General features: G+C 42.6%; 1 protein-coding gene across 1 annotated transcript in view; it reads right to left on the bottom strand.

The window, feature by feature from the left end:
- Positions 1-18,656, bottom strand: part of RCL1 (RNA terminal phosphate cyclase like 1) — a 64,699-nt gene that overhangs the window by 19,704 nt on the left and 26,339 nt on the right. The window contains exons 2-5 of the mRNA XM_055294323.2: positions 17,366-17,437; positions 13,910-14,085; positions 7,781-7,855; positions 6,755-6,879 (exon numbers count right to left, since the gene is read on the bottom strand). Of these exons, the coding sequence (XP_055150298.1) occupies positions 6,755-6,879; positions 7,781-7,855; positions 13,910-14,085; positions 17,366-17,437 (448 nt within the window). The remainder of the gene's footprint in view (positions 1-6,754; positions 6,880-7,780; positions 7,856-13,909; positions 14,086-17,365; positions 17,438-18,656) is intronic.

Here is an 18,656-nt window from a genome sequence, read left to right on the forward strand (position 1 = left end):
CAATAGAGAGAGTGGAAAGTATAAAGCTGGAGGTCCTCAACCCCACCCCCTGACTTCCTACCCACACGCTTCCCCTAGAAATGGTTCAAGTCAATTTTGGAAGGCGTAAAGACACCTGCCTCTCTGCGGGTCATGATCCAGGCTCCCTTTGAAGTACAACACCTAAGAACACTTTCTATTCTCTGTCCATTCCCACTGCTGTAGCCAATGAATCTCTCTCTTAAGAACCTAAACCCAGAATAGACAACACACAGGACCTGGGCGATCCCAATCCGCCTCCTGGTATGCTGATGGGAGATGCAGAAAAAGTTCAGTGAAAGAACATGGTTGCTGCTATTTATAAATATAGAAAAAGGTTTTTCTAATTTACAGGGCCTATTTTCTACTATTTAAGAATTAATTACTCCACTTGTGGATAACACAGCCTCCTCACACCTGCTACCTTATGGTTAAAATATTGATAATTAGCACTCTTACAACAGGGCACCCCAGAAAAGAAAGGAGGAAGATATTAGTAACTCAAGTGAAAAGATTGGTGCTTGAGGAAATGGAAATTATTGCCTAAAACTAGACTTTAAAACAGAAGCTGGCATTCCCCAATCACACATGTCAAAGAAAAAGTAAGTATGTATTGAGCACTTCAATGTGCAATGTATGGTCAAGAGATGGCTATATATTTGGAACCAAAAAATTGGAGAAATAACATGTGACCTTCCCACTACCCTGATACAAACCCCACGTGACAAGTCCAACAGGTAAAACAAAGTATGTGATCTGCCCAATCCAGCCCAGTGTTCAAGAACTGCTGTCAATAACATATTTAATTTTCATTTGAACTGCAGAAACAAAGTGCTCAGAGATGATACATGACCTGATCTGGTATCTAGCTCCCTTTTTTGACCCATCTTGAACTTCATACTAAAAGACCAATCTTCCTCATGCTGGTGACAGTCTCTTGGTGGCTCCTGATCCTCCCATATCTTGTTGTTAAGAGCCCCCAGCCTGCTCAGTGTGTCCATCTTCAGCTCTGGACCATCAATTCCTTCCACCCATCCAAATTACCCAAATTCCTCAACCTGAGCTGCTTTGCCCCATTCTCCCATCCCTGAGGTCCCAATCTCTCTCCTGAAACCCTCCAGCCGGCACCCAAGTGTGGGCTCCACTTGAACTTACCATACATCTCTCTTCACATACACACATTTTTTCTTGCTGTTCAACGAGACCACACACTCTATAAGGGCAAGGGCTTTACCTCCGTAATCCCTCCCAACTCTCCAATACACTACTTTTGTACTCAGAAATGTTCAATAAATATTTAACTTGACTCAAAGGACAAACCTGACATGAGGAAAGAGCAAAGAGGGATTTTTCAATACACACACAGCCCAGTTACATCACCATCTCTTCAGTCCAGAATGTACTTTTGACCACAGACAGCTTAGACAAACAGTCCTGGGTCTCATACCCTTTGGACCAAGTGGGTGCTATCCTTCTGAGGTCTGAGGCTGCCCACTCTCCCCAGGAAAGAACAAGAGATGTCACCATCCTAACACATAATCCCACAGAACTCATGGCTCCCAAAGTTCTTTCACATATATTATCACCTTACTTTATGCTCACAGTAACCCTGTGTTGAGAGCCATGGTTCCGAGTTCTAGGACTTACATTAAAGACAACTAAGACAAAAAGCTAAGACACTTGCTCAAAATTAAACAGATCTGACTCCCAAAAAGCATCTTCCTCCTCTCACCCATCCCAGTACGGAAACACGAAGGGTAACGAACAGTATGAATTCAGGGTCAACAGAACCCTATATTAGAACTCAGGCAGTGAAATGAAGAAGGCAAAGGAACTTTAAAGCCAGATACATCGAGTTGCTTAGAACCATCTGGCTTGGCATGGATGTCCTACTAAGGAATGGCTAAGTGCCCCCAAGTTCTAGAATCAGATTATCTCTGTTCAAGTCCCAGCTCCAGCAAGCTGCATCACTCCAGGTTAATTGTGCTAACTTCTCTGTGCTGTCATTTCCTAATCAGTAAAAGAAGGATGATCATAACACTTTCCTCACAGAGTTTGGAGGTGCAAATGAAATAAAATGCATGTAAAGCTCTTAATGCCTAGTGTGTAGCAGGAGCCCAACAAATGTCAGCTATTGCTTTTCTTTCTTACTCATCCAAGATTCAAATTCCAAGCAGAGGTTCTTATTCTTTCAGGAATCAGAGAACTCTCTGAGAATCTGATGAAAGCTATGGACTCTCTCCTGAGAAACATATATACTCACAATTTTGCAGAAAATTTTTCAGGTTTATGAACCTCCTAAAGCCCATTTATGAAAACCATATTAAGAATCAATACCAATGTACAAGTCCATAGCTACAGTCCATATGGAACTCCCACTCTTCCCCTTCCCCAACGTTCTACGTCAGAGAAAGCTAAGAGGGGTGTGTGTGTGTGTGTGTGTTACAGTAGGTGGAGATAGAGAGAGATAGCTTGATTCTCAAAGTACCTTTCCTACAGTCAAGGAAAAGAAACTAGATTATCCCACAAATTCCAACTTACCCCCTTTACTGCCAGCTTTTTCACTTAATTCTCATGTACCAAATCATGAGCTCCTAGGACAGCACTGCAAAACTAAAACAGAATGCTCCTTTCTCTTACACCCCACATAAGGCAGGGGTGAGAAACAGTGGGTGGCATTAAATAAAAGGTAACTACTGTCTAGTCACAGCTGCTGGCAGGAACCAACACTAGCTCCCTCTGGGCCCTGGCTGGTAGGTCATCTTGTAGAATGCAAGAGGGAAAAGATGCACTTTGGAAGTAATTCAGTTAAAACCACAAATGCACACAAGAGAGTGAGCCTCGTTCTCCCAGTCTGAGCCCTCCTACGGGAAATACAACCTCCAAGCTTAGTCCAGTAGTCAATCAGCCTTGCAAGGAAAAAAACCACAAAACCAACTCAAGCTTTTTCCAAAGGCAGCTCTTTTTTCCCTGGCTCCAAAACTGGAGAAGAGGGTGATCTCCATTCAAACCAACATTCCTTTGAGGTGTTTGTGAAATGGGCAGTTCTGCAGAACAGTGGCTGAAATGTTTGGTTTACAGACAGGGATCTGAGAAAGGGCACTGTGTCAACTCTCCTGGGGAGCTGGGAGGAAGCCTCAACCAGTCAGAGATATATTGGGGATGATTTCCATGTCCTATCCCCTGCCTCCAGGGAGGGAGGGAGGAACTTGGGACCTCACAAGTCTCCTCCTGGCTCAGGTTCTACACAGGGAAGATTCCAAGAACATTAGAGGGAGAAGCCAGGGAGAAACATAGTTACACCCAAGGTGCCCAGCACCGCAGCTCTTCTAACTTTTATGTTCTCCCCTGGAAAACCCTTCCCCATTTCCCAGCATCATCATCAAAGGACATGACCATCTGCACACCCAGAGAGAACAAGGCGGACCCCACTGTGATGAAACCCATGTGGTTATGACAAGACTGTGTCAAAACAGAGCACACTGCCAGAAATCACATTTCCACGCTATAGAGACTGGATTCCAAACAAAGTTCACTGCTGCCAATACAGCATTAAGGAAACACATCTCAAATAAGGAGGAAAAAAAACAACCACCCCCCCAGACAAACCCAAAATAGTACTGAAAGTGTATTCCTGTAGACTTATTGGAATGTACTGGAAAGTGTATTCCTATACACTTATTACACTTCTTTTCACCATTGCCAAAAATGTTGCGGTTAAAGCCATTAACCGCAGTATATTTGGCAACGGTGAAAAGCAAAAAACAACTCAATGTCCATCAACAGAGTTTGATTTTGGGTTCTATATGTGGTGGAATACAATGCATCTGTTAATAAGAATGAATTCAAGTAGAAAAGGCACATTTGGTTTCAAAAACACACACCTAGTTACATTGCATTTCCATTTCTTTGTAACCTCATTAACCTTATTCCAGCTCCTCGGATTTGGATATTAGAGTTGAACATAACCTTAGAAAGTCGCCTGGGCAATTTAACTATGCATCAACCTGGGGGCTCCTAGGAAGGGAACCATTTCTCCTTTTGCCCATTCTCTCCTGGTACACACAAGGCTTGGCACTTACATGGGCTGGGGGACAGCCATGCAGAGAACAGACCATAATCTAGGAAGGCTTTGTTATTATGTATTCCTGTGGTTTTGATGATCCCTAAAAAGAACTTCAGGCAGCAACCTGAGTTTGAGCTTCTATCTTAACCAGCACTCTTCTACCCATGGCTCTGCAGCCCATCCTACTCGCTGCCCTTCACCACTTACTGTTCAAGCTATTCGAGGCCTCTGAAAAGACAGTCCACGCTACACCTCTCTTCCTCCAAGTAACACCATCCCCAAACCTCCTGAGAAATACAAAACCCGACCTTAAGCATCCACCCCAGCCCTGAGAAGCAGGCTTTCTGGTCTACCCCTCCTTGTCACACTCCCGCCAGGAAAGTCATCCCACAGCCTATCTTGCTCTATGGCTTCCAACACCTGTTCCCACCCAGATCCTGTAAGCACCTAGAATTTTACCACTTTTAATATTCGAAATCCCAAAACAAAACTCCCTAAACACAACCTCTTGTCCTACACAGTACATGTATCTATTTCCACTAGACCTGATCTTTAAACCTGTTAAAGTTTCTCATCCCTTGACCTGCTTTCTCCAGGCTGGTGAGCCCCTGTGACAATCCTCAGTGAGGAATGTACTTCCCGATGCTCCAGCGCCCACCCTCCAACTGTCCTCCCGTAGGACCCGCCCACCTTGCCAACCTGCATCCATCCTTGGATGAAATTGGTCCTCCCACGTTCTCTACTCCTCCCTCTAGGCTGCCAACTGCCACTGGACATAGCCACATGGCCATGCAGCTGGCACTGTGTTAACATTTCACCTTCAGCAAGGATCTTACTGCTGTTCCACAGCCTTTTTCTTATCCTCAGTTATGATGCTCCACTGTGAAGGCACATCTTTACCATCTTTGTCACACTCTCTTATCCTACCCTGCCCATCCTCTTACCCTCAATCCCATCCTAACTCGATAACAACTGAAAACTCATCCCAACCCCCTTCCACTCACCTCCACACAGCTCTACCTGGAGCCACCCTTACTGTATGCCTGTGGCCTTGAATCCACCCCCTCTCAAGTAAGAATAAAAAGAATAGTAGTAACCATTTACCCAATGCTACTTACACACCAGTGCCTCCTACTGTGCAACAACAATCTCATTTTACCTTCATGACAGTCTCGCACAGCAGTTATAACAGGACCAAAGACATACGGGCAACCAAGGCTTAGGGCCAAATGCTTCCATTGGTAAGTGGCACAGCCAGTGTCGGCACCCACGTCTTTCTGACTCCAGCACCTCGGCTTTTAATCAGCTCGTTACTGTGCTTCATCTACATTAACAACCTACAAAACACTCAAATCCTTACTAATCTTTTTGTAAAAGGGACGGAGTCTCCCCCACTCTCGCTTCATCAAGTTACTGCCTCATCCTTCCTTCTCCTTCTCTTTCCTGTCAAGATTCTGTAAAGAGTGGTCCCCACAAGCTGCTGTTTCCCTCCCCTTCACTCCACAACCCAGAATTAGTCCCTTGGGATCGGGATCCAGCACTCTTCCCCAGGGCATCAGTGATAGCCTGCTGCTGAGTCCCTCAGCTTTTCCCCCACCCCATTGCTAACTCCTCAGGGCCTTTTAAGGTGCTGACCTGAGCTTCCAGGAAGCTATGTTTTGTTTATTCTCTTCCCCACTCTTACTTCCCTCCTTACTTAACTCTTGCTTTCAAGTTTTGGTGGCCTCACAGGATTCCACCCTCCTTTCTTTGCATTCTGCATAGTATCTGATTCCAGCCACCTTCAGCTCTTCACTGGCTCCTGCCTGTCTTCATGCCCCATTCTACCATCAAATGCCATAGACCAACCTGAAATCCAGTCACACTTCATTACTTGCCACTCCTGCTCAGGCCCACTTTTCTGCCTGAAGCCCTCTCTTTTCTTGCTCTATTTTGCAATCCTCTGTTCTTCAACGCTCCTTTCTACAGGCAAAAGTAAAAATTAAACGCCTGTACTTTAGAGTCACACAGACTAGGTTCAAATCCTAGCTCTGTCATTATTAGTAGTGTGACGTTATTAAGAAATTCCTTAAGCTTTTGAAGCCTCAGTTTCTGCATCTGCAAAAAAGGATGTAAGTGAACTCAAGAGTCAATCTGAGGCTTAAAAGCATGTAAAGTGACTACTGAAGTAGACACACAGTAAGTACTTAATAGGAGATATCGTTCATTATGATTACTCCAGCCTCCCTAGGTCCTCCAGACAAAATTGACCACTGTCTACTCCAGGCCCCCACCCCACTGCACATAACATTTTGCATGTTATACAAGAACTGTGTGTTTTCGTATTTGGTTCCTTCACGGAATGATGACCTCTTCTGAGGGAGGAACTGCAGTATACTCATGGCCCCCAAACTAAACCCCTTGATAGAGGATCACATACATCAGAGCCATTTGTCTAAATGTTAACTGGAAAATTAAAAAAAAAAAAAAGAATGACTCAATCAATCTAGTCATGGTGAGGCAGATAACAGAACATCCTAACTCAGCCAGCCATTACGATTTCACTGTTAACACTTTTCAAAGTTGTAGAGTAAAATGTAAATAACCTCGGGAAGAAGTAAAGCTGTTAGTCACTCTTATCTTAGTGAGGCAAGAAAAAAAATAAGAAATCCAAATAAATAGAAAGGATACGCCATTCCTCTAATACGTTTGATTTTTCCTGGATCTGTGAGTTGAATGGGCTTCAAGACCTTCCTCACAGGACATGAGAAAACCACTTCACCTCCTCCTCCAGGAGGCATTCCCCGTCGCACAATCTACAGAGAGAGTGAGAAAGATGAGGCGAGGATGCAGCAAAGCAATGGATTACCCTGATACCCCGCCCAGGAAAGTTTACACCAGCAGACGCTTCCTTACAAGGCATAGCTCTTCCATATTCAATCTGTCACTCCCTTCAAGACCAACAGCACTTTATGTTGGCTCCTACAGAGTACATGCTCAGCATGTGTCAAAGTCCAACTCGATTACCCAAGTGGCTCTGCCACTCATCTCTTTAACCCTGAACAGGTCACTTCTTTATCCTTAAAATACGGAGCAGACCTAGTCCATCATCTAAGCCCATTTCTTAATAATCAGAAACCCCTTTTTCTCCTCCCATGCAAATAACTGATCTATCAAAACATTATTAAATAAAAATGAAGTCATTTCCCCTGTTTAAAACATGAATGTAAAAGGCAGAGATGCTAAATGGTTTACCACATTGGATTGATATAATTCAACAAAATACAGATGCTTAAACTACTTCTACTAGATTTGGAAATACTGAAAATTCTCAGGGACATCCAGGTTGGGAGCCCCTGAACATAAATTATATCCAGATCATTTAGATCAGAGAGCCAATATGGCCCAAATCTATTCTCCACTGCTTGCTAGCTGAGGGACATGGGCGCAGCTGCTGTGAGGAGAAAAGGAGTATTTGTAAACTGCTTAGAACGGCCCCCACCGCAAAATAAGTGCAACATCACTGTCAGCTAGGATTGTTATTACTAGACTTTCAGTTCAAAGTATGTAGTGTTTACTTCATGAGCCCTGTGAGTCTTCTGATAACTGGTGACTTCAAATGTGATACACATACAGTGAGTCACACAGCTCTTACAATGAGTCAGTGGGAAAACGTTTTCCACAGGAACATATGGTCAACAGTTCAAACATTCTTACCTTCAGTTCAAATGATTCACCATCAATCCCAAATTGTTTCAACAAAGGGAGTGCTGTTGCCTTAAGAACATCAACCTATGAAATTATTTCAGAAAAGTTTAGTTAAACCTTCGGCAGAACACAAGAGTCAAAAAAAATAAGTAAGGCTTAGCAACCAGGTAGATGATGCAGGGTGGTAAACAGAAAGGATGCTGGCATATAACTGAGCGAGTGGGCTGGCTCTGCCTAAGGAACATTGTGATTTCACAGGCCACTGGGCTTCTCTGAGCCTCATTTTCCTCATTCATGACATGGAGACCTACACCCACCTTACAGTCATCGTGAGCATCAGAGGCATCATGCAAAAAGCATGGAGAGACTGGACTGCTGTAGAAAACAAATGGGGAACCCTACTTTTTTTTTTTTTTTGAGATGGAGTCTCGCTCTGTCACCAGGCTGGACTGCAGTGGCACGATCTCGGCTCACTGAAACCTCTGCCTCCTGGGTTCAAGCGATTCTCCTGCCTCAGACTCCCGAGTGGCTGGGACTACAGGCGCGTGCCACCACACCCAGCTAATTTTTGTATTTTTAGTAGAGACAGGGTTTCACCATGTTGGCCAGGATGGTCTCAATCTCTTGACCTTGTGATCTGCCCACCTCAACCTCCCAAAGTGCTAGGATTACAGGTGTGAGCCACCACACCCAGCCTGGAGAACCCTACTCATTCTTATAGGTATGAACGCTATGGAAGAAAATCATCTTTTTCATTAACATTTGTCCAGTAGGGTTATTTAATGTTTAGAGCCGGTAGCATTCCAAGTCAAAGCAAACCAAATGAATTATTCAACAGCTCACCTAAGAATGCCAATGATGAGCACCACACAGGCAGCTAAAGGGAAGGTGATGATTTTACATGGGAGTTGGGGAGTGGGGGTGATGACAGCCTCAAACTACAGGAAGCAGCAGAAACTCAAAACTACAATTACAACATCCACAGTTAATGGTAAGACTTTGCCACGTGTTACTGTTATCTCCTCCCGCATCCACAGCTCCCAGAAGTCTGGGGTCTTTCTGATTCATCTGTGGATTCCTGATAAGAGTATAAAGATGACATTCAAATCACGTACTGTTATCTAACGAGTCGGCAAATGTTGCCTCAACTGCTACATGGGAAAGAAAATTACTCCATTACTTGTTCCCTTCTTGGACCTGTCAGCTGGCAGGGAAGGCAGGCACCACACAGAAGGCACAGGAAAAGCCCCAGTCCTGGTCCCAGCTCTGCTTCTAATTAGCTATGTTGCCTCAGACAAGAAAATCACAACTATCTGAATTTCCTTATCTCTAAGGCAAGCTAAGCCCAGCTATCTCCAAGTTGCAACCAACTCTAACAGGCTAAGAAGCCCCAACTAAATATTGTGATATCAGAAAATTACCAGACTTAGGAATGACCTGTGAGGCCTAAGAACATGCTTAGAATGGATCAGGTGGGGCAGGGGAAACTAGGAAAACCATCAAAGATTACCTAATTTTAAATATTAAAGCTACAGCCTGAGCAACATAGTGAGACCTCATCTCTACTAAAAAAAATAGCTGGGCATGGTGCACACCTGTGGTCCTAGCTACTTGAGAGGCTGAGGTGGGAGGATCACTTGAGCCCAGGACTTCAAGGCTTCAGTGAGCCATGATCATGCCACTACACTCCAGCCTGAGAGACAGAGTGAGACCCTGTCTCTAAAAATAAAAAAAATAAAGCACACTCAAAAACTTAATATATGCATTTGGCATTGTCAGATAAAGAAGAATACAGTCGAGGCTTAATGGCAGCTGGGGAGAAGGCCAAGCCAGATTCTGAAAAAGTAGGGGATGCAATGCTGCGGTTACTCTGGGCAGCCACCGGCTCTCCTGCGGGAAAAAAAGGTGAAAAAACACAGCATTCCTTCTGGCTCACCCTTCCTATACCTTGAGTCACAAAGGGTGAAGCCAAATTTACTTAGTTCATCAAGAAGGCCAAGGGTAATTCCAGGTGTAGTCCTGTCCCCTTATCACTCTCCATCTGACATGCAGGACAGGCAACTTGGTGCGGTGGGACAATGGCAGGAAAGCAGACGAGGGCTTGGGACCTACTCTGCCTCTCACTGGCTTGAGACCCTAGACACTACCCTGTCTCCTGGGCCTCAGTTTCTTCCTTTGTAAAACGAGAGGCTGGGCTGAACACTCTACAGTCTCCTGCAGCTTTGCACATTCTAGTTTTAGCACAGTGATGGTGGCCTGTAAGTTCTGCTTAAGGGCAACTGATCGGTCCACTCTGCGGTCAGAGAGAAAAGGCAAAGATCAAACCTAAGTGGCAGCTCAGGGCAAAGGCATTACCGTTACAGTGCAGTCAGTCAACCAAGAGTGAAAAATGTAATCAATCTATGCTAAAAAAAAAAAAAAAAAAAAAAAAAGAAAGAAAAAAAAAGCAGAGGAAGAACCTGCTCTCCAGTTACCTTGTCTGAAACACCCACCTCACTGGGTTGGTAGAATTATTAAACAAATATGGATACACACATACATACATATGTACACCTAGAATAATGCCCAGTACATGGGAGACATTATTGTACTTCTTTTCCTTCTCTAAGAGGGAACTGGAAAAGAATGGAATCTTCATCCACAATTGGAGCAGCTTGTTGGCACCAATAAATAATTACTGGGAGCTCTGGTGCCACACCACTAAGAGTCATGAGACCTCCTAAAACTTCTCTTTAAAATTTCTCCCCAGTTTCTATTCTGCTGCCTCTAAGGGAAAAATGTCTTCTTCCTCTTCATAAGGCTCATTCCATCACCTCTGTTTTCAATCCTTATCCCTTCTGGACTTCGGCAAGGACCCTCAGCATTTTTAATTATTTTCTTTTCCATTATAGCTTCTCCTCAGCCTACAGGCAAGCTCAAATTTCCCCTAGTCTAAAAAAAATTCCCAACCTCAGCTCTTAAAAACTTCTGGAAGAATCTCCTAACTTTCCAATAGCTCTAGTTCCTACTCGTTCCTCAGTCAGTTCCTGTCCTTATACTCCAGTGACACTGTTCTCTCAAAGGTCAATAAAAATGTCTCACTGCTCAATCTGACTCAACCCTGGCAGAGAGTGATTCTGTGGATTATCCCTGACTTCTTAGAACTTGATTTCTGCTTGGCTTCTCCAAATACTTCTATCTCCACAGTCACTCTGTCTCTAGCTCCTCTTCTCCCACTCACACCTTAAACACTCATTTCTCCTTCCATCCTCAGTCCTTGGACCATGGGCAGAAACTCTTAATGCCCAGAGGGCAGAGAGGAAGCTTAAATGAATGATGAGGTCAGCTGTGACCTGTGTCCAGCTGAAAGCTCACACCTTATCCAAAAAAGGCAGCTGCTACTCACCTCCAACTGATGGCTGTCATGGAGGAAGCAATATTCAGTACTGTCACACTGCCCTATTATAATGTAAAATCTGGAGTTTCAAACATGAACAACCAATTCAGATGCATACACACACCACCAACAACCACCACCACCACCACCACCGCCACACTGTACATGTCAAAGGAAACGCATGTGAAAGATGAATTCCGCCAAACCCACCAGTATTCAACCTCAGCCTAATCAATCTCATACTCCTAGAGGCTTAAGTATCAGCAGGTAAGATCCTGATGACCTGTCTCTGAGGCTCCAGACAATAATTTCTAACTGCCAACTGGAAATCCTTATATGGTTAGGCTGCCAACATCCCAGGGAACAGGACCAAAATAAAAAGCATCAGCCATTATCCTACAGCAATTTTCCTCCTCCCTTTGTCAAATGGGAATGATCTTTACGATCATGATCCTTTATGGCAACCAGGGCAGAAATCATGAAGCCATTTCTTCCTCTCACTCCGCCTCCAATTAGTTGTCCCATCCCCTTCCTTTCTCCTTCCATCTCCATAATGCCCAAGCTAGTCTATTACCTCTCCATTCATCTTTCACTCAACCTCCAGAATTATCTTCCTAAAATCCAGACTGACTCTGATTTTCCCTCCTAAAGAAACCCTCTCTAATACTAAGGACTTTGCTTCTACCTCTATCAGAGCCTAGGGTATGCATCCTTGTAATCTCCCTAAATGAGTTCCCAGCTGTCCACCCCATGAGACTAGGAGTTTGTTAAGGACAGAATCATTCATTTCATCCTTGTACGCAGACAGTAGATGCAGACATGAACTAATGAGGAAACCACACAGAAAAGAAGAAGCTAGAAATGAAGGAGCCATGGAATGAGCTGAAGAAGTCACCCTTTATTCAGGATTAAGTATATTTATTTTACCCTGGCCTGGAGCCAGATACCAACCAAGGTCATTTTAGTCATGCAGCTGGCAAAAGCAGATACTCCTACAGCATATGCAAACAGATTTCTGGGTACCATTTCTGAGAAATTCATCAACTGATCTTTTGTCACTGTTAGCATATAAAATTTTTTAAATATTGCCAGTGAGAAAAGCTTTTAAGATAATTAGCAAGTATAGACAAAAAAGCACAAAACTGATACACACACTGCTGTACACTTCAGGGCCTTTTTCCACTATTTGAGGCACCTTCCCCTCTTCTAACCTAAATGTATTTATACCTCTTCTCATTCTTTTATCCAAAGAACTCACTTCCTATAGTCTTCTAGAAAACGCAAAAAAAAAAAAAAAATCACTTAATTAAATATTCTAAACAGTTTATGCAACATTCCTTTACAGCTTAAGAAATTCAGATCTTGTACTATACTCAGTATCCCAGGGAAAAGAGTTTATGCAGCTGAATTTCCAAGAATTGAAGAATAAGTTTTTATTGCCTAAGAACATACTAACAATGTTTATACCCTAGTAGGTATCTTGATGAATACCAGCAGTCTCTACTTTGGGGCTCACAGCATCACCTCATTGGTCCTCCCTGAGTAGAAGAGCTACATAATTCACATTCTGCCTCAGAAGCTACCCATTCATTGGTCTTGGCCTATAATGGTAAAGACAAGCATACCACCTCAGTCAGGACTTTGCAGCATAGTGCAGTGGCGCGATCTTGGCTCACTGCAAGCTCCGCCTCCTGGGTTCACGCCATTCTCCTGCCTCAGCCTCCCAAGTAGCTGGGACTACAGGCACCCGCCACCATGCCTGGCTAATTTTTTGTATTTTTAGTAGAGATGGGGTATCACTTACATTTTAGCCAGGCTGGTCTCGATCTCCTGACCTCGTGATCTGCCCGCCTCGGCCTCCCAAAGTGCTGGGATTACAGGCATGAGCCACTGCGCCCGGCCAGCCATCAGCTTTAAGATATCTTCTCTGACAGCAGAGCATCCAAAAGCAGGGAATCCACCCCTCCCTACAAGGGAGGGAGGCCTGGACAGGACTTCTCTAGACTTCTCTAATCTCTCTGTCTCTCTCTGACACACACACACACACACACACACACACACACACTTCATCCTAGAATGGCACTAAGACAGTTGTGATCACAATAAAAAGTTTTGCTTGATATTAAACCATTCTCCCCATATCTCCAGAAAAATTAGCATGTTTAATAAAAAGCTTGCTCTGGCATGACCTTTGGTGAAAAAAATAAAAATAAAACTAAAAAGCTTGCTGACACCCACAAACTACCAAAGCTCACACATTCCTTTCCTGACTGTATGCCCTTTTTCTAAATCTGCAAACTCTTCTCAGAAGAAAGAAGCCCTTAAGTGTATGATTGAAGCCTGGGTAAGTCAAGATTATGCTGTAGCAATGCCAAGGAGCTATGATCTCCTGCCCAAAATTTTGGTCAGCTGCCCTCCAGCCTCAGCTACCACTGGACCTTACAAAAACACTCTCACATACTACAGCCAATAGAACTATAGTTCATGTCAACCATGGTGAGACTGTGAGCATCTGTTTTGAAGGTTCTTAGATAACAACAAAAGGCACCTTGGTAACTATTAACAATAGTCCTGAATTTGATGATCCCAAGTTTTGGTTCATCTGCCTCCTGGAGTGATTAACCTCTAAATCTCAAGGTAAATAACAAAAGAAATATACATTTGAAATAAAACTGTGCTTTATAAGGAACTTTTTTCTCACAAGTTGGGTTGTGACAACAGACAAAACAAAAACCACACCACGGTTTGTTCTCAATACTCACTGAAGGGTCAACCTGATCATTGGTCACTCCTCGTAGAACTATTTTTAACGGGTGCTTCATAAATGGAGCCAAGCAAAGAAGACTCTCCAGGTAATACCCAATGCCACGAAAGACGCTGCAGTCATGTTCCACAGATCCACCATACAGGAGGCCAGGCTGATAATATAAGGTTGTTCCTTAAACCAGAAGAAAAAAAGCACATTCAGCAGGAAAAAAACTAAAATGTCACAAACGTAATGAAGGCAGTGAGTTCCAAGGGGAAAGTCTGACAAGGGCATCCAAGAGTGCTCGAAATGCCATCGCTAAGAGCCCACACTTCACTCCCAAAAGCTGACTCACTACTGTCAAGCCCCTGTAACAATAATAAACTGTGAATGAAATTTAATAATCAGTAATAAATTAAACGCCTCCCTAAGCCATCTGAGTTGCCAGAGTCATGGCAGGGCACAGAAGAGAGATCCTAATAAGCACCCTAGTCTCCCAACAGCACATTCTCAGACTAGGCTGACCACAGAGGGGAATTACAAATGATGTGCTTAAATCATCACACCAGCAACCAGCATTCTCTAGGGCCCCTGAAATGAGATTTCTCATATACCTCATTCACCAAACACGATGCCAAGAAAAGGCAAGTACTTTATGGCATTCAATGCCATTAATAGTAGGTCTTTTAATTTAATATTGATACATGGAAATGCCTAATATTATTTTATGGCTTTAGTGGAAACTACTATCTTTATTCACTTCTCACATAATCTTAGCATTCAAAAAGCTTTGTTTTGTTTTGAGACAGGGTCTTGCTCTGTCCCCTAAGCTGGAGTACAGTGGCATGATCACAGCTTGCTGCAGCTCGACCTCCAGAGCCCAAGCAATCCTCCCACTTCAGCCTCCAGAGTAGCTGGGACCATACCCAGCTAACTTTTTTTTCCTTCTTTTTTTTTTTTTTTTTTAGAGAAAGGGTCTCACTATGTTGCCCAGGATAGTCTTGAACGCTCGGGCTCAAGTGATCCTCCCACCTCAGCCTCCCAAAGTGCTGAGACCCTAGGCACATGCTACCACACTCAGCTAACCATTTTCTTTTTTTTTTTAAGAAAGGGTCTCACTACATTGCCCAGGCTAGTCTGGAACTCCTAGGCTCAGCTTCAAAAAGTGCTGGGATTGCAGACATGAACCACCGTGCCTGGCTATCCAAAAAGCTTCTTACTCCCATCTCAGCTTCCCAAAGTGCTGGGATTACAGGCATGAACCACCATGCCTGGCGATCCAAAAAGCTTCCTACTAGATTTACATATCAAGGTAAAAAACTGTAAATGATATACGTGGACATAAATGGTTGAACAAGGTATTTCTGCTGCACAAAATCTTTTGCAATGCCCTCTGGCACAATTTACCAAAAATATATTTAACATTAGGGGAAGGAGGCATGTTCAGTCACTCAAATGGGAAAAAGTTCTTGGGACTTTCATAAAATAAATTTAGGTTTTACAATATTAAACACTAGAATCCAAACAATCACAATTGGGACCATATTCTGATCAAAGTAATGAACACTTCTCAAATGGACCCTGGGTCAGTTATCTGAAATAGTTCTAAGGGCCACAAAACCATCCTTTAGATCAAAAAACCATAAAAAGACTATATATTCACTAAATGCTTCAAATCCGTATGTTTATTTATGCAAATTAGCCAAATGAGAAACTGGCCAGATCATCAGAATGAAGGCTTTTACTACTCTGATGGGGAAAATTAAAAGGACATGTAGTGGGAGCAGAATCATGTAAATATCTTACTCCTCAATCTACATTGCAGATATGACTAGAAAAGAATAGAATTGGGCCATGCGCTGTGGCTCATGCCTGTAATCCCAACACTCTGGAAGGCCGAGGTGGATGGATCACCTGACATCAGGGGTTTGAGACCAGCCTGGCCAAAGTGGTGAAACCCTGTCTCTACTAAAAAAAAAATAAATAAATAAATAAATTAGCCAGGCATGGCGGCAGGCACCTGTAATCCCAGCTACTGGAGACGCTGATGCAGGAGAATCGTTTGAACCCGGGAGGCAGAAGTTGCCATGTGCCAAGATCGCACCACTGCACTCCAGCCTAGGTGACAGAACAAGACTCCATCTCACAGAGACACAAAAAAGAATAGAATAATCTGTCTTCTGGATCACCAATGAAAGTTACCGAAAAAACCTCCAGCAATTTCAAAGCAAACAAGCTAAAGGAAATTAAGGGACTCATAGCTGGTAAAAGACATATGAGTATCTCATTCCCGAAACCTGTTCTCCATAAGATATGGCTGAATGCAGCTATAGATCAGAATATCTCATGTGGTACAGGACCACATATGAACCCAAGCTTGCCTTAAGAGAGCCAAGATGGGGAAAAGGTCAGAGATTTATTTGTGGAATGTGTGTGGAAAGGTAGAGAGTTAATGGAGTCAGCCAAAGGATGTTTGCCACAGTTTTCTATAAAATGTAGACACAAGTTTCTAATATAAAAAATAAAAGCTAGAAACAACCTAAATGTTTATCAATGGGGAGCAGTTAAATAAATTATCATGCATCCATACATTGGAATACTATACTACAACCCACAGAAATATTGAGGAAGACCTGCATGTGCTGGCAGGGAAAGTTCTCTGAAACATTTGTACTAAAAAAAAAAAAAAAAAAAAAAAAAAAAAAAAATGCTGGCTGAAGAACAATATGAAGAACATGATGTTGTTGATGGTCTGAATTATGTAAATGTCCATGTAAGCAAATGCTGTGACAGTGGCCACCCCTGGAGAGGGGAATGGAAGAGGAAAGAGGTGAAGGGATGTTCACATCTTTTGCATATACTTGTGTAAACTTATTTTAACAAACAAAATTTTAAAATAAATAGAATTCAGCCCATAAACTACCTCACAGAGTTGGCTGAAATAATTTAATGTGATAATATAAGTAAATGGACTTTGGAAAGTTTCATGTAAACATTAGGTATAAAATATTTATTGTTAAAAAAAAGAGGAGAGACTTGCTTATGGATCTGAAATTTTCAGTCTTCTAATTTCCTTAAATCAAATGTATGCCCTTCAAATTGGGAGACTTCGTGTATGTCTCTGGAAAATCATATCACAGAGAAGTAACTGGGTCTTTCCATCTGAACACGGTATTTTTTAAAATGATCTAGAATGACATGCTTTTATTATGATCTACACTCACAGCTTCCTCATATAACTCCAAAGTTATATGGTGAGTTCCTCATATAAGTCCCCTCAAAATTCTAATTTAATGGTGATTTATATAATACAAAGTGATCAGTAAAGTTTTAAACATAATATTTATACCATTAAAAAGAGTGATTTGGATAAGCAGAGACTGACTAGAAAAAAAAAGAAAAGAAAAAAAAAGTGAGAAACAGGAATACTTTAGTGCATGGAAGTGCTTTTAGGAATCTAAAAAGAGCTTACCTGTTTGGTTTATTTCAATTCGAGAACCATTCGTTATTTTGTCCAATAGCCGTATGAAGCTGGCTTCAAAATCTGTGAAGAAAAAAAAAATCTTTGAAGAAAAGAGAAGACAGACTGGCCTCATGTCAGGTCAACATTTCCAGAGCAGAAGCCTGATCCAGGTACTGTAGTAGAGGGCAGGTTACTTCCTGCATCACACCTGGGCTTTCCTAAAGGACTGGGTATGTTCAGGGGTTGAGGAACCTAAGGCAGTTGAAAAGCACTGACTGGTACATATATGTTTAGTAGAACTTAGAAACAATTCAGCTTTCACATTGTACAAAAAAAAAAAAAAAAATAGCTCCACCAGCAATCTAATGGGATATTACTTTCGGCAGCATAAAACCCTTAAGACCTAGTCTTCTGAACTCAGGAGGGCATGCCAAAAAACGGAGAAACAGTAGAAAGTAGGGAACAATTTTAAAGTCAGATTCTTCCCTGCTCCAGAATGCCTGGAAGCAAACTGAGGACCACCCTTCAGTCTCAGAGACAGTAAGAGATCACTATCTCTGCCTTTCAGCAAAGTATCCCTCCGTTTTCCCCTCCTCTACCATCCTACTGATTTAAACTATCTAGCCAGTTCAGTTTTTTATTTTATTAAAAGGGTGTTTAAATGTACAGTATTACTGCCATCTTTTTTTAATGCATGAAAATACTGGAAGAAAAAAAGCGAAGTGTTAATAAATGTTTTTATCTTAATGACTGGATTTTATATAAATTTAATTTTATATTAAAAGTTTATTTATTTATTTTTAAGAGACAGTGTTTGTTGCCTAAACTGGAGTATAGTGGCGTGATCACGTCTCACTGTAACCTGGAACTCCTGGCCTCAAAGGATCCTCCTGCCTCAGCCTCCCAAGTAGCTGGGACCACAGACGTGCACCACTACACCCAGCTAATTTCTTACTTTATTTTTGTAGAGATAGGGTCTCGTTATATGTACAGGCTGGTCTTGAACTCCTGGCCTCAAACAATCCTCCCACCTCAGCCTCCCAAAGTGCCGGGATGACAGTCGTGAGCCACCAAGCCTGGGCAAAAGCTGGTCATTCTTTAAAAGAGAAAGAGAAGGGGACAGGAAAAAAGAAAGGGAAAGGAAGAGAATAGATTTTAAATCTAAGATTATGAGAGAAGAAGTGAAGACTCCTCCAGCCTTCCTTCCCCTGAGTTAATCTTACACACAAACACACCTCTTAGTTTTAACTTCCTGCCCATAAACAAGGACAGAAAGACTAACGCTTCTGCCATTGAAGGC

Source organism: Symphalangus syndactylus, chromosome 9, assembly GCF_028878055.3.
Source record: "Symphalangus syndactylus isolate Jambi chromosome 9, NHGRI_mSymSyn1-v2.1_pri, whole genome shotgun sequence".
In the NCBI taxonomy this organism is placed as follows: Eukaryota; Metazoa; Chordata; class Mammalia; order Primates; family Hylobatidae; genus Symphalangus; species Symphalangus syndactylus.